Genomic DNA, 19,465 nt, shown 5'->3' on the forward strand with positions numbered 1-19,465 from the left:
ACAGATGTTTTGTTGCAGGTGATCCATATTGGAAACGCCTCCATCGTCACACACAACCTGCCTGCAGTCAACGGCTACATCCACATTGTAGACCAGGTAACGACGACCCAGAGCAAACAACACACTGGACATTTGGCTCCTTTAAAAGTGTTTTCAGACAGTGAACTGAGGTTTTTCCGCTCCAAGCTGTCTCTAGACTCAATTCATAAGGATGGAAGCATCACACTGGGCATATTTGTGTCTTTCCAATGACTTTATAAGCAGTCACATCACCTCTAAACCACCTTTTTGCAAGTAAAGTTAAACTGAATGGAAGTAAATCTTGCTGCAAAGTCGAGACTTTGTGGTTCCTACAAAAAAAGTCTAATGAACTGAACCCATTTTGTTTGTTTTTTTGTTTGTTGTCAGATTATGGCACCGACCCAATCAAACCTCCCGCCCGAGCCCCCTTTTTTGATGGCCTTCCTGAACTCCTCCTCCAACTTTACTCTGTTCAGACAGTACCCTGTGGTAAGATGTCTGTTCAAACTCAACCGCCTTTATGTATTTCTGTTGTGAAGTAAAGTAAACTGTTTGTATGTATGTTTAAGGTAAGGTGAGGTATCTTTATTGATCCTCCAAGGGAGAAATTCAAAATTGAAACAACAGTAAGGGTGAAAGTGAATAATAAAATTAAATTAAAAAAAAATAACTGTGTGTTTATTCACAGATGTACAACCTGTCATTAGAGCTGGGTGAGTCCGATTTCACCCTCCTGCTGCCGACTGACGAGGCCATGAGGCAACACCTCAGCAAGACTAACTCCTCCCTCCTGGTAGGTCCAGATGATATGAGCCAGCGCACACACTGCTGTTGGGGAAGGTTATTACACCAGTGCCACCAGTACCTGTCTGGAAAACTGTGAACCCTCCACTAAATATATGCTTTACTCACTGAAATAATGCTAAACTATACAAGGCTAAATATATTCTCCTTTTTATGTAGATACAACAACAAAACAATTAAACATTTCTGAGCATTATCTTGTATTTGACACTCAGCTTTAAGTGATAAAGTGCAGTGGTACCTTGTAATGCCTCAGTCTGACAGCGTATTCATGTTTGCTGTTTTCTGTTTGGAAGGAGACGCTGTGGTAGTAGTACCAGGAGCAGCTAACTTAATGTTTATTATTTCGATCAAAGATTTATGTTGTTATAAAAGTTTTTATTCCTGTAAATCAACATACAACTCAGTTTCACAGCTGCGAACTTCTCATCCACACATATTGCATAGGAAGCAAAACTCGGATTTATTGGTTATTTTTCCATCAGAAGAAACAAAAGAGGAAAAAAATGACAATGTAAAAGCAGACTTCTATGAATCAGTGACCAAATCAGACACGTGGGAGCGGTGGTAACTAACAAACCAGAATGATCCTTTAACTCAGTTCTCCTGTCTGTCTGTCCAGGACTATGATGTGTTTAGGTACCACGTGATTCCTAACGAGCTGCTCTTCCCTGACCACCTGATTGACGGCGCAATGAAAAGCACTTTACTGGGCAGCGAAAACGAGGTCCAGTTCCACCTAAACAACAACAACAAGGTAACAATAACTGGACCGATACAAACTTCTCAGTTAAGTGAACAAACTCCGAGAAGCTTCCGGACAGAATATTGAAGACTTGTCTGTTAGTTTAAAGGCTAAACTGTTGCTTTTGGTATTTAAGTTAATTTATATTAAAGGTCAGCCTGTAGAGAGGTAACCAACATCACAGTCAACACATAAACTGATTTATTTAGAACAAAGTTATAGTGTTTTTGTGTGATGATGCAGTTACATTTTCAAATATTCCCCCTGTGACATATTCAGTGACGTTTATCTGAGGTTTGAAATTCAGCAAATTATTTAATAAAAGAAACAAATACACTCACTTCACCCTTTTCATAATGTCCATATCTGCTGCATATTTATATATGTGTTGGTCTTCTGTTGTGTGATTTTCAGTTCAACGCTAAACTGAAGAGATATTTGAAAACCTCTCCTGCTCACAGCTGCGTTATACAGACTGAGACCAGTGGCTGCTTAGAAAGAGGGAAATCAATCTAAACATTCAAACATTCATTATTTTAAAAAATCCTCTCCAGACATGTTTTAAGACAAAAATACTCTGCTTTCAGTATCTATTTAAAAACAAAAAAGTTTTCCCCACAAACAAACTTTGATGGCTCAGTTAGAATTGATTTAAATGACGTCTCCTTCTCCCTTAATTAAACAATTATGAGTATGTAAACAAGCAAATATATTTTTATTTTAAAAGTTTAATCACTAGAAACAAGATTTCTCCTACTTCATTGTAAAGTCCATTGTCAGCTTTATTTTTTCATATGTAAGTCTGCATGTGAAACTGGACCATGATCGGCTCCAAACTCATAAACATACATCTTAGTCTCATATTTAAGGTGAGCACATAGAAACTTTCCCTCTTCAGGAGATGAATGTAAAAACAGTCTTCTGGTATCAAACTCTGCACAAACGTCATTCTGCACAGTGAAGCTCAAACATCCATCTGAAGGAACAAGAAGAAAAACTCTAATTTGCGTTTATCTGCAAACCCATCGGTGCGGTCTTTAAATAATGTGAAAGTCTTCACCAGCCTGGCAAAGTGAAGTCTGATTGGTTTCTCTTCCTCTTGTTCTCCAGACAGCCGTGAATGATGTTCCTCTCGACGGCAGTTTCATCGAGACGCAGTACGGCGTTATCATCGTCGTCAATCAAGTCCTCGAGGTCCGCCGCAACAGATGCAACAGACCGATCACCCTGCGAATCAACGTAAGGATGGAGGAAGTGATGAATGAATTGATTGATGGATGGAAGGGTGAATGAACGAATGAATGAATGAAAAGAAGGATAGATGGATGTATGGATGGATGGATGGAGCTTCTTTATTCCAGAATTTCCCTTCGAGTCTGTATATGTTCTTATCTCCAGGGGAGGTGTGCAGACTGTAATGGACCTCCTCGATGTTTCCTCAGTTACAAACCGGTAAGTTAAAGGAGGTGGACGCAATAATATGAACACCTGTACAACATTATCAATCGCCCACAACTTGCGGCCTCAAAAACATCTTCAAGATTCATACAGTGGGGGTTATTATTGTAGGGTTATTTGCTCTACCTGAACATCATACTGTACAAAAAACCACTCTATGAATCATGTCTTTGGTTTTTGAGCAAACTCAAATTGACAAAGTTGTATTTATGTGCAATTTTTCACATCAGTGTCTCTCAATCCAGCCTGTGATCTGTTTCTAATGTGATCTACTTCAGATCAGAAGCCAGTTTCTGGCCAACATGAAGTCCAACTGTAAATACAGGAAGCGGGTCGGATCCAGGAGGAAGTCGGTGCCAGGCTGTTTAATCAAATGTCTTCGGGTCACCACGGTAACTGCTGACACTACCTCACCCCCATTACCATTATAACTAACATCACTACCACTCAGGGCTGCAGTTTGGTGAGGTATTGAGAACTGAACTGGGACTAAATGTCATTATCATTATCATTATCATTATCATTATTATTATTATTATTATTATTATTATTATTATTATTATTATTATCATTGTTATTGTTATTATTATTATTGTTGTTATTATTGCGGAAATACTATTTTTGGTTGAGTCAGGCCCACAGCCGGTAATGTTTTTTGTAGCTCTGCTGTTTTTCCTGTAAAAAAAAAGAAGAAGAAAATAATAAAAAATAATAATAATAATATTAATAGTGATGGTTTGTCCTTCAGGATCACTCCTGTTGCCCTGGTTACTACGGTCATGATTGCCACAAATGCCCAGGAGACATTGGCAGCTGGTGCTCCAATCATGGGGAGTGTCAAGACGGTACCCTAGGCAACGGAGATTGCCGTTGCTATGAGGGTTTCCATGGCACCGCGTGTGAGGACTGTGAGCCGGGACGATACGGAGTCAACTGCTCCCTCAGTGAGGAACATGCACACTCATCCGAACATCACACACAGAGAGAGACTGACACCCTGAATCAAGCGTTTGTCTGCCATGATGTGTTTCTGCCACAAGGGGGCGATAGATTAGACAGACTGAAGAAAAAAAGAGCAGACTTCATGAAGCATTACCAAAGCCTCATGGGAGATGAAGTATTTGTTGAATGCTAAAAAAACACCTAATTTTAAATCTATTAAAAATAACAAGGTGTTTAGTTTACTGTAGTAAGAAACACTCATTAATCTCAGAACATGGACAGAAAACCTCAGGAACATATGTATGCTTCTCAGGAAGATGAAATCATAGAAAATGTAGAAATTTGACTAAAAGAAATGTGTTTCTTCCTGACATATCAAAAACTGAGCTCATGAGATGTGATCTGACTGTTGTTGGAGGCTGACAAATATGCAAGGCTTACAAACCTGACTGACAGGGTGGTTTTCACACATAAAGTTAATTTTGATCCCACAATGGACTAGTAGAATTGGCATCTCTGTATAGTTGCAGTGATTTGGGCCATTTACTCAACCACAATACGTGAACAAAATGACACATTTGAACACACTTAAAAGCAAACATCTCACAAACAATGTGTTGCTTTATGTTATGCGAAGATGTGCTGCCTTCAGTTGGCTGACAAGGAGAAGGCAACTTGTTTCATCGCCGCTTCATGTCAACCCTCATTTCATGTTTACAATACAAAGCTCTTATTTAACCCGGCTTAATGCTCAGTGCTGCTAGCTACGGGAGCTGGCTTAGTCCTGAATGCACAATGTTTCCTGCAGTTGGGTCGGATCACATTTATACCACAAACAAACTGTACCAGAGACCTTTTTTCTAACCAAGAAAACAGGTGGTCTTGGTCAAGTTTTCTGGTCTGCACCTAATTGCTATTTTCATACCTGCCCAAATAAACTGCACTAAGAACCGAAACTGGAGTTCAATTCAGTTGAACTAAACAAGACAAGTGTGAAAATACCCTAATAAACCTGTGAGACTAACAAACATGTGACCAAGAGATCTTATGAGGCTGACAAAACCTGCAGAACTATCAACACCTGCAGCACTAACACACCTATGATGACAGAAGATTTGTTTGGCCACCAAACCTACGACTTTACCAAACCTGCAAACCTTTAGGAGAAATATTATAACGCTAATGAGCCCATAAAGCTACTAATCAACACTAACAAATAAATCTAAAAAAACTAAACCAACTAACCTCTGAAACCTTCAAGTCTAACAAATATGAAATCCATGACGTCAACAAACCAGTGACACTAACAAACCCACAATGATAAAAATCCTACAACACCAATAAACTTGTGATATTGACACATTTCACATAACAAAACTATGATGCAAACAAAATCCTGACCCTAGCACTTAACAAACCAGCAAAATCTGCAAGGCAAATAAACTTACCATGCCAAAAAAACCTCAAAACTATTGCAACTATAAGTCCTCCGAAACCTACAGCTTTAACCCAAATAATCAACAGAACTATGACGATAGTGAACATACAACACTAACACTGACCAAGCTAGAAAAGTCTTTATTTCATGGTTTAACCTATATGTGTGTGTGTGTGTGTGTGTGTGTGTGTGTGTGTGTGTGTGTGTGTGTGTGTGTGTGTGTGTGTGTGTGTGTGTTGCAGAGTGTGCGTGTGACCATGGGAAGTGTGAGGACGGACTGGCAGGAAGTGGCAAGTGTGTTTGTTATAAAGGTTGGAAAGGTTCTTCATGCTCTAAAGGTAAGACACACACACACACACACACACACACACACACACACACACACACACACACATATTTATACACACAGTGAAATTGAAACTACACCCGTATTTCCTTTAATCTGTTCTTACCTGAAATCTTTCTCTGTGTGTGGTGTGTGTGTGTGTGTGTGTGTGTGTGTGTGTGTGTGTGTGTGTGTGTGTGTGTGTGTGTGTGTGCGTGTGTGTGTGCGTCTCAGAGGCTACGGATGAAGCCTGTGGAAATGTTTGTGACGAAAACGCCAAGTAAGTCCTGCTGTTTTTGTATTAACAGCTGGTCTGTGTGTGTGTGTGTGTGTGTGTGTGTGTGTGTGTGTGTGTGTGTGTGTGTGTGTGTGTGTGTGTGTGTGTGTGTGTGTGTGTGTGTGTGTGTGTACTCTGGATCAGGAGCCAGAGGGTTTGGTAGGAGCTGTGCATTTACCCAGAACGCACTAGAAGAGGTGATGGACCTCAGACCGACTGAAATCCTTAACCGTTCACTTTCTCACAGCATGCTTGCCATTATATAATGTCCATGGGGGGGTTCATAATTAAATCCAGTGAGAGTCTGATGGACCGTCACTCCATTAAAGGACAGTTCCACAGTTTTTTAAATCTGTCTTAAAATAGCATTCAGGTGTCCAAATAAACATTAAAGACGTTTTCTTCGCTGGAATCATTCATCCTGTTCATAATGACTATTAAAAGATCTCTTTCAAATGTGCTTTCAATGTAAAGTGATGGGGACCAAAATCCACAGTGTGTCCTCACTGAGTTAGTCATATCAAGTGGATATCTGCCATATTTACATGTGTCTTTTTAGCATCAAATTCCCGCTTTGTGTTTCCCTGTTGAGCTGTGGTGGAAGTATAGTAACAAAAAGACGTAACAATGAAAGATATCTACTTGATTTGACTCATTTGGATGCCTGAAGCTTCATATTAGCATCAAATAAACTTTTAAATACATTTTTTTGCACAGAAGGAGGACTGTGGATTTTGGATTTAGAGGATTTTGATCCCCATCACTTACACTATAGATTAGATTAGATCAGATTAGATTAGATTAGAAAGTCTTTATTGTCCCCGAGGGGCAATTTGATTTGCAACAGCAGTCGACAACCAAATTCACACCATAAAAACAAACACAAAAACAAAAAACAGTACAATACATAGAAACATAAATATAAATAATAAGTGTCATCAGGTGAGTTATAATGACCATGGATGCACAGTACAGGAACACCAGCCTAAAGTTTATTTAAAAACCCTACAGCAGAGGGAACAAATGATCTGAGTCGAAACTCAACATGGAGAGGGTGATGTGGGTCTGCCAAGATGACCTTTGCCCTCTGAATGGCTCTTGCTTGATAAACACTGTCAAGCTGCTGCAAGCTAGTGCCAATGATTTTTTTGGCAAAGTTTTACAAAACTTCCCAGCTGATTTTTATTAGTGATGCTGAGGTTCCTGTACCAGCAAAACACTGCAAAAGTTAAAATTGACTCAATAAAAGATGAATAAAACATTTTTAAAAGCGATCTGTCGACATTATGAAGGGATATTCTAAGTAGGAACAGGAGGCATGATTAATAATATGTTCATTAGTGACTGACCTAGTTGACGTATTGTGAACTTCTTTCAACAGATGATACTTGTAAGTAAGTCCAATTCATTTTAGCTTTTTTGGGTCTTCACATGGGATTCGTTGACAGTAAGAAAAATACAGAACATGACCAGACTTATCCTGTAAAATGGAAAAATGTTCACATATGACAGATATGATTAGTAGCTGCTCTCAGCTTCAGTAAAAATGTTACATAAATATTGAACAGTTTCCTTCTGCTGCAGCTGTATTACAGGACCGGAAGGAACAGCTGCTACCTGCCTGTGTGTGGCTGGATATGAAGGCAACGGCACCTATTGCAAAGGTAAAGACACGCACACACACATACACACTCACACACACACACTCACTCCTGCTGCTCCTGTATAAATATCAAATGTAATCTCTCTCTCTCTCTCTCTCAGAGGTGGATTTGTGCAACAGGTCTAACGGTGGATGCTCACAGTTTGCTGTATGTACAAAGGTCTCAGCAGGAGTGAGGACCTGTACCTGTAGAGAGAGCTACACTGGAGATGGGGTTGTCTGCCTGGGTATGTGTTGTAACCTCTAACCCTCTGACCTCTGACCCTCACACACAACTAACTCGAACCTCCTAACACTTTACGCAACCTGAAAAAGACCTTGAAAAAAGAGTAATATTCATAACAACTGTAACGAAACAACTGTGCTGAGGGCAGTGTGGAGGCAGCACAAAGAAAGGATAGATATCTGAAAATATGATTAAAATTGGCTTACAGCCAGCAAAAAAAGCTCTACCAAGTAACTAGTGTAAAGCTTATCCTGCATGGAAAGAGAAATGGTTTGAGGTTGTTAAAGATATTTATTCAATGGTTGAGTTTATCTACCTGCTAAGAGAGACAATATGTGTAGCGACAATCTTTTCTGTGTCTGGTAATCCACATGACAACAGCGGTTACAGTCTGTGTGTACAGTATTGGCAATAAGCTCGACACGAAATGAATCTTCAGAGGCAATGACTCCATTTTAAAACACTTACTTAGAACAAAGGATTCACTCTGTCTGTGCTCGACTTGGCTCGCTCCGCAGGCTGATTAACTCAAGCTGAGAGCGATTGGCTATGACATAATTAGTACTAAAACCAAACTAAAGGAGAATTTCAACATATTAGCTACTATATTATAATATGAGCAGTGAATCACTAAATATCTTCAATCAATACCCTTAATTGAATACCCGTATTATACTTAAAACCCTTAATAAGGCTCTATATTGTCAATATTTTGGCAAGAACTGTAAAAGTGGATTATTTACATGAAACATGCATGATGCCTACCAGGCAACTTAACTGTTCGGATATTGAATAGATGCAAAAGAGAACATATATATATACATGTCTGAGTTGCCCTAATCAGCTATTTTAGTAATTTAAGTATTTAAAGAAAGAAAGAGAAGAAAGAAAGTTGGAAAACACCTTAAATGTTCTTAAATATGTTTTTATCATTCTTGAACCAGAGTTAGAGGAGGAAGTATATCAGGGACAGAGAAAGGCTTAAGACATGTTAAGCTTATGTTAATTCCAAGCGGGGGGAAATTACTTGGTTTACTCCATTAAATAGAAAAAAAGTCTTTTTTACATGTCACAAATATCATCTAAAACCATTTCCATCTGGTTGTGATTTCACAGAGATTGACGGCTGTCTCGTCAAAAACGGAGGCTGCCACGTGTCAGCAGACTGCATCAGAACAGGCCCGAACACTGTAAGAAACACTGTACTGTAGTAAAATGTCAGATTTATATACCCTGAAAACCCAAATTTACTGTGTGCTTCTTGTTTGAGTAAATGTGATTAACTTTGTTTGGGGATGTGCACATTTAAAATACAATATCAACTCAAATAATGAGAACCATAAGGTGACACTGTAATAATGTAATCTTGAGGAAGGTCTGTGTCAGAGGATATTGTGCTTCTCTAGTATATATTACATCTATATTTTATTGGTTTTGTTTGACTAGGAGTTGGGGCACAAAATTAACACCACCCACCACCCAAATGCTGGTAAAATGTGATGCAAACGGCTGATAGATTTGCTTCATTCACCAGCAGAAAAAACAATGATAGTCTATTGATTGGCTGCTAAAATTTGAACATTCACTAGACATTTGGCAGATGGACAAAAAAGTTCATTTTGCACCCTGCCAGCAGCCAAAAACCCAAACATTTGAGGGGGGACATTACAAAATAAAAAGAAAAAAGAAAACTGTTTTCATAAATGTTTCAGTTGTTCCTTCCTGATCCCTTTCAAGTCCTTTCCTTCATATGAGATGAGAAGTTGTCCCAGCGCTTATTCCGCTCCTGGAAATATTCCCTGACATCTTTTGTCCTGCTGCGATTCTTCCTGGATTTCTTCCACAGTCCCCGTGTTAGTTTCATCCAGCTGCAGGCGTACGCTACCCAGCGGCAAATCCGATAACTACACCCTGCTCCTGTCCTGTGCTTTTGATTTACAATTATTTTTAAAAAAAAGTGATCACACTGGAGACGCTGAAATCAGAAAACGATTTGCATTTTTGTTTAATAAATAACATAAAAAACATTAGATGATAATTCAAATTGTTGTTGATTCATTTTCTGTCCATCAACTATTCAATTAATTATTTCAGCTCTAGTAATTAAACACGTGTACATATTGCATTTTGACTGAATTACCTCCTGTTTGCTCTTCGCTGTCTGTTTTCATCTCCCAGAGCACCAGAATGCTTCATTTACATGTTGAAATTGAAATTATTTTCTTTGGCAGGCTCCGGTGTCCTTTGGGGCACAAACCGTGAACCACAGCGTCCCCCCGGTTCAAGCCGAGACCTTTTGTCACACGTCATTCTTCATCCCTCTCTCTCCGTTCATTTCCTGTCGTCTCTTCTGTCACTGTGTAATAACTTCTAGAGCGGCTTATTTTCTGAACTTTCCCCTTTTTTTCTCTTTTTTTTCATCTTGCTTGGGTTTGCTAGTCTGTGTATTATGAGGAACGATGCTCAGAGCTTTTTCTTGTTTTTGACAGTTCTGTGTTGTGATTCAGTGCTGAAAAACAGGCGTGAGGGAGAATTGATTATTTGATTAATTGATTGGCTGAGCACAGAGGGGGGAGGGATGAAACAGATGGATGAAGTGATTGACTTTTTCTACTAACTGACTTTTTTTTTTTTCTGCTATCTTGTCATCTCCAGACGGCCTGCCGGTGTAAGATGGGCTTCAAAGGATCAGGGAGGTTCTGTTTCCCAGTCAACCCGTGCAATATAGTACGTCTTTGTGTCAATATCATGATTCTTGTGCTTTATTCTGTCCTGTTGCAAGATCCTAGAAAATCCTGGAATGAGTGAAACTGAAGTGGGAGCGTGTTATTTCAGCTCGTTGATGGATGTTTTTTCTTCTTTTTATGAAGATAAGCTTTAAAGATGTGAATGTTAACTTGTTATGACAGAGCCGACTGCTTGCTAAATGCATCTGCAGTTTAATTTAGTGGATATACAACGAATCATTTTACGCACAGATCACACAGCTGGGAGTCTTCATTAATAATTTAAATCCTCTGACAGGCTCTGGGATCTGTCAGTGAGATGTTCCACACAGATCTGAAGTTTATACAGTGAGATCATTTGAAAGTATAGTGATCATCGTCAGGATGTGTCCTGAACTCAAATTTATTTTAGCTTTAAGCAAATATCTGAAATCCATTCCCCTTTAGGTTAATTAAAATAATATCTGTGGCGGCAGCAGGATTATAACAGGCTCTCAGTGTTTGTAGATATGATACTGGCACATATAACATATTTGGTGCATTTTAACGGCAACCTATTAAATCAGCTGGTTAAATATGTATTTACACTGTATATAGTTGACCATCAGTTATAATGGAAACATGTTTTTTTTTTTTTTTTTTTTTACAACAAGCTATTATTGTCCAAACTGCATTGATGATGTTTATCTTTGTACCAATAAGTTAAGTTTGGGAACATTATTCATACACTGGCAGGAGTTTCTATGTCTCTTGAAATGTAAATTCAACACATAACCTATTTGTGGCAAAATATTGTAGATTTGAGGTACTGTTGCAGGAGACTGCTGCTTTTAAAGTGTAAAAAGGACGAGAAGAGAAGAGCTGTGATTGGATATTGCTGTAGCTCACTCACGTCCCACCTGCTGCTTAGTCTTTTTTTAATAAAATTAACATTTTTTTTAAAAACTGTATAATGATGTTTTTGGTGGGTGTGTGTGTGTGCGTGTGTGTGTGTGTGTGCGCGCAGAACAATGGCGGCTGCAGTAGGTATGCTCGCTGTGAGTACTTGGGTCAGGGTCAGAGGAACTGCACCTGCTACAGAGGCCACGTGGGCGACGGATTAGAATGCCGAGGAGGGACCAAGTCTGTGAGTGACATGACCTCTGACCTCGCACTGACATCTGACCTCCCTCTGGCCCCTAACCCTAACCCTAACCCCCCCCCCCCACACACACACACACACACACACGCACACACGCACACACACACACACAAACACACACACACACACACACACACACACACACACTCACAGGAAGTTTTGTTGTCTGTCTTTCTCTTACAGGAAGTGTTCCGACTTCCAGAGAACAGCTTCTTCCGTCACATGTTATCTGTGAGTCGCTGTCGGTAAAATTTAACTAAATAAAAAAATGTTTTTGTGACTTCATTTAACTTGTAGGTGGCACAAACACCTCCTCATATCTCCTTTGTACAATACAATTACAATAGCTAATCCAGGGGGTTAATTTCAGTTTATGTTCAGTGTACAGTGAAGCCAAAGAGAGCCAGACTGAGCTGAACTTGCTTCATGATAAAAAGTCCCTGATCCATAACGACACAAGTTCAGTTTGTTTTTTTTGTGTTTCTCAGATGTCAAATTATATGGGTCTTAATAATGACGGCAGGTTCACCGTCTTCGTCCCTGCTGAAGAAACCAACAATATCACCTCTGTGAGTTCAGCATCTGCAGCTTGTATATTATTCATTTAACAATAATAATGTGTCCCAATGTATCATTTATCATTTCTGAATCACAATATTGATAATTTAATAATGACAATTTTCATAAGTTTCCAAGTATGTTTGCTTGTGTGTGTGTGTGTGTGTGTGTGTGTGTGTGTGTGTGTGTGTGTGTGTGTGTGTGTGTGTGTGTGTGTGTGTGTGTGTATGTGTGTGTGTGTGTGTGTGTAGGTTGAGGAATGGAAGCAGCGCGGTCGTCTTGGTGATCTGGTCGGTTACCACATTGTTACATGTGAGACTTTGAACTTAAGTGACCTCAAAACCACTGAGCGCGCCATCTCAACATCCGGACATACACTGTACTTCAGCCTGAAGCAGGTCAGAAACACACACACACACACACACACACACACACACACACACACACACACACTATAATATTGCCTTTTTAAAGACTAAGGTGCCACAGCTGCCGCACTTGTTCCACTTTTTATGACATGGGTGAATAGTGAGTGTTTGCCCAATAATTGAATTCTGTAGACTTCTGTCCTTCACTGGGACCTCAATCCCCTCAAGGATTTGAAGAGTTTATATATAAAGACAGCGAGTAGAGCTTGTTCTTCCCTCTGTTCTGCCTCCATTATTTCCAGTGTAAACATAGCGGTAGTCATACTCCTGAGCTCGACAAAAGAGAAGGCGGCTGCCACTCTCAGGAATGTGCATGAGCATCATTAATTAAGCTTGGACAATTGGACAGTCCTATAAACGTTAAACTAATGTACCCTTTGTGTTCCACCTTTAATACACAGATTGGGAATATCTATTTAACACTGTCTCTCTCTTCATGCAGGGTTCAGTCTGGATTAACAACAAGTCGAAGATCATTAAGAGCGATTACATCACAGCTAACGGAGTCATTCACCACATCGACACCATGTTGACACCTTACAAGCTGCAGGATAGACCAAGTATTCTGTCTGACAAGGTGTGCTGGTTTTGTCATTTAGTTAGTTGATTTGATTGATATAAATAAATGTCTGATGATTAATCAGAATTGACAGACAGGCAGTGTGACTTCTCTCTCTCTCTCTTTCTCTTTCTGTGTTCAGATGAACTTCACCTCAGCAGCTGCTTTTTATGGCTACAACCGTTTCTACAAACTCGTGGAGGTAAAAACAAAAACAAAAAAAACATGTAGCTTCTTCCACCACCTACAGCTACATCTCCCTCACTGCTTCCCCCTTCATTTACCCCCTCCACATCCGCACATCCTATTTTTATACCTTGTCTACTTTGTTGTGGAAATGATCTGAAATCAGTAAATGTGCATATGAAATAATACACAAAACACTGGTGGTTTGAAGAGTAAAAAAATAGTATTTTACAGTAGACAGAACACATACAGATTGGAATCAGCTCGTCTCAACGAGCAAAGAAAAAAACATAATCTATTATATTAGATAGATATTAGATAGGAACAAAGAAATGATCTGTGATTGGTCAAATATATGAGCTTATATGATTACAGCCAATGGCAGAGACATTGACATTGTTGTCTAGCTATAAAGCCTCATTGGAAAAACTGCCCAGTTATCTTTGTTCAGTAATTCATATACAGTTCCTATGATGTCAGGTCTCAGGATATTTTAACATTATCTGTAGGGGAGAATGGGGTTGGTTGTCACACGGGTTGGTTGTCACATTCATCAGATCTCGGGCCCTAGACGGCGCTGTTAAAACGTTTTGTCACTGAACGTTTCAGAATTTAGGTGAGATGTTACTTCAGAGGTCATTTCTGGAGTAAACTGCTTGACATTGAGGTGAGAGGACGTTTAGTGTTTTTCATGTGAAAATGTAAATATCCAACTCTTCAGTGTTTCTCTCCTGGGCTTTTACACAATGAGTTTATAATAAAACAATAATTACCATTAAAAAGTATGAAGAGAGAGCGATAGTTAGGTAGGTTTTTTTCTTAGCTAAGCCAAAACATGTGGTTGGTAGCAAAAAATCCCAGTTGGGGTTGGTTGTCACATGTTGGTATATACATATATGGTGTCATATACCTAGTTCTTTCTTTCTTTTAAGATAACAAAATGACCAGGAACTTTATCAGGAAGACAAACAAGGGTCAGACTCCTCCAGATGTGATGCTCAGAGCCGTCAGAGAGGTGAAAATGAACAATATTGTCATATAAGGACAAAAAAGACACTTAACGGAATGATTTTTCCTGTTTATGTTCTCATGGTGCAGGGGATGTATTAGGTTGTTGTATTTCAATTAAACTAAACATTTTAAATATTCTTTTAAAACTGTATACTTTTTTTATCTTTCCCCATTAAAATAACAGAGGGACAACCAACCCCATAGTGTGTGAGAACCATCCCCATCGTGGGGTTGGTTGTCACAAGACTTATTTGACGGCCCATACCTTTTGAACAGAATCAGCTGAAGGAGAGTAAGACCACTCTATTCCTACCTGACACTTTAGGCTTTGATTACAAATTAAAAGGGAATTTATTCAGTTTATGGTTTATGAGGAATTCAAAGGAAAGTAAAAAGTGTGACTACCAACCCCGTTCTCCCCTACCTCTTATAGACACTGAACTTGGTTTAAAATATACAGCACACAAATGGAGCTTCAGAAGAATCTAAAGCAGGATTCTCTTATTTAATAAAACTTTTTAAAACGTTGTACTTATGTGTTGGCAATCATGCTTGCACACGTTTTTCATAATGTGTAAATGTATGACTGAATTATTTATTGTCTGTTTATCTGTATGTATGAACTGCTTGTACACATGTCTCTCTTGAAAAAGAGATTCATATATCAATAAGACTACCTGTTTAAATAAAGGATTAAATTAAACAAACCATACATCTGTATACACATGTATGTTACACAGGAGTTATACAGCACCAGGACACAGAAAAGTGAGGGCTTCAAGCCATAAATGACTCTTGACATCTTACCATGTTCTGCTCATCCCAAAACTCTATTTAATCTACCTAATTTGGACATGAACCAGAAGGAGTAGAGAGCAGTGGGATCATCAAAAGAGCATTCCTCTTCAAAACACACAGTTACAAGGAAAAAATCAATGTCCCGACTCCCACAATCTTATATTAAAATGATAAACTGCTCATTTAATCTTTCATTACTTTTACAGCTTTCAGCCTTCACCTCCTGCTATCACGCTATCACACTTATCCAACTACAGCTACTCACGACTATTTTCCCAGGCGTAATGACAATAGTGACCTTTAAAGTTGCAATGTATTTGCAGTGCTCCAAATATTTGAGTTACCATTATTTCTGCCTCTGATTTATTATGGGGAAAAAAACAAATAGTAGATGGATTTATTGATCTTTTAACTGTTCTGATTCAACCACACGATTGTTATCTTTACTCATCTAATGATTCATAACTGTCATGAGTATGTTTAAACTTTAATCATATGATCACTGACTTTGTACTTTATGCTGATTCATTTCAATTTTAATCATTATGGTCATTGATATTTCTCACTTATACTGACTGACTGATTCATTATCTCAAAATAATCACAGTAGACAGACAGTATCACAATGAAACTCATAAGAAAAACGTCCAACAGCTGCATTTAAAGTAATTTTTAGTCAATCAACCTGCTTTTAATGATATTTGTTGTCAAACAAAGCATCAGTATTTTGTTCACTGCAAAGTTTGTTAGCTTTAATTAAATCTAAAGCAGTCATTGTATGAAGTAATACTACTATATTTAAGCACTAATGGTAGCATTCTGGGAAGGTTTGACTATTATAGTGTTGAAACTGTTTTTGGACAAAATAATCGTAGCATAAATAAATTGGATACCTGCACCTCCCTTCTGTACTCTGTGCAGGACGCAGGATTACTCCCTGAGCTCCAGAGGTCCATCCACCAGCCGTTCACCATGTTTTGGCCCACAGACGAGGCTTTCAATTCCCTTCCAGCTGAAAGACAGCGCTGGCTCTCCAGCCCCGACCACCAAGACCAGCTGGCTGCAACTCTGAAGGCTCACATCTTACGCAACGGCAAGGTAGGACGAGGAGGAGTAAAACGAAGAGGAAGGTTCAATGACGAAGTTTCATGTTTTAGTATTAATACCCATCAACACTGAAGCCCCAGTGAATCCCTCTAAAGGATAAATAGTTAATGCAGCCCAGAAGGAAAACAATGGTGATTGTTTTGTCCATAAAATGTCAGAAAATTGTAAAAATGTCTCATAAAACCCAAGGTGACGTCATAAAATGTGTTGGGTTTCAGTCGAAAACACAAATATATCCAGTCTACTATGATATAAGATATAAGACAAAGGTAAAGTAGCAAATGTTGGAAAATGATGGAAAATTGATATATTAGTTATCAACATAGTTAAGTTAGTTACTTGCCTTTCAAATCACATTATCACATTTCATTAAAGCTTTCATTTAATGCTTGCAGGCTTCTTTTCCATCATGCTGTATCAAATAAATAAGATGAGTATTTCAGGCATCTTTGAAAAGTCGGTGATAAAAAGGGTTAGGAGGTCATGTGGCTGACAGCAGAATTTTAAACAGCAAAGTTTCTATTTGTCGAGATTGTCCTCAGGTCCCATTTGATTTAGTTTCACATTTATGCTTTAAGGAACTAAAAAGCTTTTTTAGTTTAGTCAGTGTGTTTTTTATTGGTCTCTAGTGATCTCAGAAACAAGGTTTTGTTGTTTGTGAGCAGTTAAACCTCCCAATTAGTTCTTCACTTTTACAAGAAACTGTTATGACAAAGTGCATATAAAAATATACAGTTTTAAAAATGAAAAATCCTTGCTTTGCCTTTGTAAAAACTGACCCTTCTTCGGTTCTGTTACTGGCTGCTCACCAGTAATTCAGCTGACAATACAAAGTTCATCCTGAGGGTGGTTGAAGAGGAAAGGTCATGGAAAAAGGTCTACATGTAGAGTTGTCCTTCTTCCGTGGGAAGAGGTTTAGGATGAGGAGCAGGAGGAGGGAAGGTCTGTTTGACTGTCTGTCGTTGCTCTTTGTGTGTGTGTGTAGATAATGAGTGTCAGTGACCCGGATAGACAGTCGACGTTCCGCACCATGCACGGATCCACCATCAGCTTCACATGTGACAAGACCGTGGTGGTGAGAAAACACACACACGCTCATACAGACCCCACAGGAAGCCATGTTCGCTCCTGCAACTGACAGCTGACTGTTGCTATAGTAACAGGTGCTGTCTCATGTTACCATGGTGATGTTGGAAGGGAACAATGTTTCATATAACTTGCAACAACATCCTGGAACCTAAACTTGATGATCTGTGGTCACTTTCACACGTAATGTGGTTCAGCTGCAACCGACGATTATTCTCATTATCCATTCATCTGTTGACTATTTGCTCAATTAATTAATTAGTTGTTTGGTTTATAAAAGGTCATATCATGTTGATCGACATTTCCCAAAAAGATGATTGCCTAAAATGTCTTGTTTTGTCCACAGCTCAGATATTCAGTTTACTGTCATAGAAAATAAAATATTAATATTTGAGAAGCTGGAATAAGACAATTTGGACATTTTATATCTTAAAAAAATGACTCATGATCATTATCAATTATAAAAATAGTTGGCAATTAATTTAATAGTTGCCAACTAAACGATTAATCAACATTGTTGCAGGTGTATTTTTGTTGCTCTTATAGATTGTTAATGTTGTATTTATGTCTTAAGTTTTTAAAAATGTATTGACTTGGCGCGCGCGTGTGTGTGTGTGTGTGTGTGTGTGTGTATTTGTTAGGGGGGTCTATTGCTTAATAATAACGCAGCCAAGTTAGTGGAGCGCTACATGATGTTCAAAGAGGGCTTGGCTTATGGCATCGACCAGTTACTGGAGCCACCTGGACTGGGAGCGCACTGCGATGGCATCGAAAACAAAACCACCTACGTTAGTAGTACTATTACTTTTAATACTGTGACTGATTTAACACTCAAAGTATAAATGTTAATAATTACTGCTTCTAGTACAACTAATTCTACCTCTGTTTTAACAGGATAGTCTGCTGACACATGTCTTTTTGGAGTGAGATAGTATTCATAATATTAGATCTGCCACACATGCTGCTCATTGTGATTCAAAAAGCCTGATCATACAAGCATTTAAAGCAACATGGTAAAAGGTGAAATCAATGTATTTAAATTCAATCAGTGCATTCACTTGCAGGGGGTGAAATCCACGTAAATCTTAACTGTGTTCATCTTTGTTGAACTTTGATACATGAATTTGCACACAGGGCTGACGTTTGAGGGAATTGAGGAAGCTATCGTAGCTTAGTAGCCTTTATTCAACCGCCTCCTCTGAGAAAACAGAGTTGATGATACAAATATGTCTTCTCATACTGCATGAACTTCATTGCGCCTTCAGAAACCAAGCTAAGAGCCTTGCTAAATTCCAACCAGTGAGCTTTTTTCTCATCGTCAGTAACTCTTTATTAACTGAAATTATGTGCAATTGTGAGATCAAAGTGGGAGGTGAATAAACAGCCAAGTATAGACTACAATGAAATTCAGATGAGTGAGCAGCATTAGGATGTTTCTGGCAGTCACTATGACGTCAAGTTACTAGAACCAAATATTTCATGGGAGTATTGTTACCATAGACTGTATAAAGATAATGGACGTAACTACCGCAACGCCACCCATTGGTTTGTGGTGAATGTGGTATTTTGACCGTCTCCATCTTGTTTTTTTGGAGCCAGAATTGACGAGAAGTGACCATATTTGGATGAGAACGGGGAGCTTGAAGAAGACTTGAAACTAGCGATTAAGACAATAAACTCATTAGGAAAGTGTTCACTGAGGTAATAAATCAAGTGAGAAGTAGGGTCATTTTCTCACAGACTTCTAATAAAACTGACTTCTCTTTTGGAGCCAGTGGAGTCGCCCCCTGCTGGTCATTAGAGATAATTCAGGATTAAGTCATTTCCACACTGGCTTCACTTTTCAAACAGGGAGCTACCTGCTTGATTGTTACACGTACCACCTTTTCAAGTATTGCTCCACTACTGCAAATACTGATATCACACTGCTATGATTCCTGCTGGATGCCGGACTCATATTTTTTGT

The 19,465-nt window shown here is 38.8% G+C and overlaps 1 protein-coding gene across 1 annotated transcript in view; it reads left to right on the forward strand.

Moving 5' to 3' along the window:
* Positions 1 to 19,465, forward strand: part of stab1 (stabilin 1) — a 90,939-nt gene that overhangs the window by 33,955 nt on the left and 37,519 nt on the right. The window contains exons 31-53 of the mRNA XM_062416542.1: positions 19 to 96; positions 409 to 510; positions 710 to 814; positions 1,448 to 1,582; positions 2,681 to 2,809; positions 2,969 to 3,022; positions 3,307 to 3,420; positions 3,777 to 3,972; positions 5,651 to 5,746; positions 5,968 to 6,013; positions 7,595 to 7,674; positions 7,775 to 7,900; positions 9,016 to 9,089; positions 10,555 to 10,626; positions 11,632 to 11,751; positions 11,950 to 11,997; positions 12,255 to 12,335; positions 12,576 to 12,722; positions 13,195 to 13,329; positions 13,454 to 13,513; positions 16,228 to 16,404; positions 17,399 to 17,488; positions 18,141 to 18,287. Of these exons, the coding sequence (XP_062272526.1) occupies positions 19 to 96; positions 409 to 510; positions 710 to 814; positions 1,448 to 1,582; positions 2,681 to 2,809; positions 2,969 to 3,022; positions 3,307 to 3,420; positions 3,777 to 3,972; positions 5,651 to 5,746; positions 5,968 to 6,013; positions 7,595 to 7,674; positions 7,775 to 7,900; positions 9,016 to 9,089; positions 10,555 to 10,626; positions 11,632 to 11,751; positions 11,950 to 11,997; positions 12,255 to 12,335; positions 12,576 to 12,722; positions 13,195 to 13,329; positions 13,454 to 13,513; positions 16,228 to 16,404; positions 17,399 to 17,488; positions 18,141 to 18,287 (2,412 nt within the window). The remainder of the gene's footprint in view (positions 1 to 18; positions 97 to 408; positions 511 to 709; positions 815 to 1,447; positions 1,583 to 2,680; positions 2,810 to 2,968; positions 3,023 to 3,306; positions 3,421 to 3,776; positions 3,973 to 5,650; positions 5,747 to 5,967; positions 6,014 to 7,594; positions 7,675 to 7,774; positions 7,901 to 9,015; positions 9,090 to 10,554; positions 10,627 to 11,631; positions 11,752 to 11,949; positions 11,998 to 12,254; positions 12,336 to 12,575; positions 12,723 to 13,194; positions 13,330 to 13,453; positions 13,514 to 16,227; positions 16,405 to 17,398; positions 17,489 to 18,140; positions 18,288 to 19,465) is intronic.

Source organism: Scomber scombrus, chromosome 3 (assembly GCF_963691925.1).
Source record: "Scomber scombrus chromosome 3, fScoSco1.1, whole genome shotgun sequence".
In the NCBI taxonomy this organism is placed as follows: domain Eukaryota; kingdom Metazoa; phylum Chordata; class Actinopteri; order Scombriformes; family Scombridae; genus Scomber; species Scomber scombrus.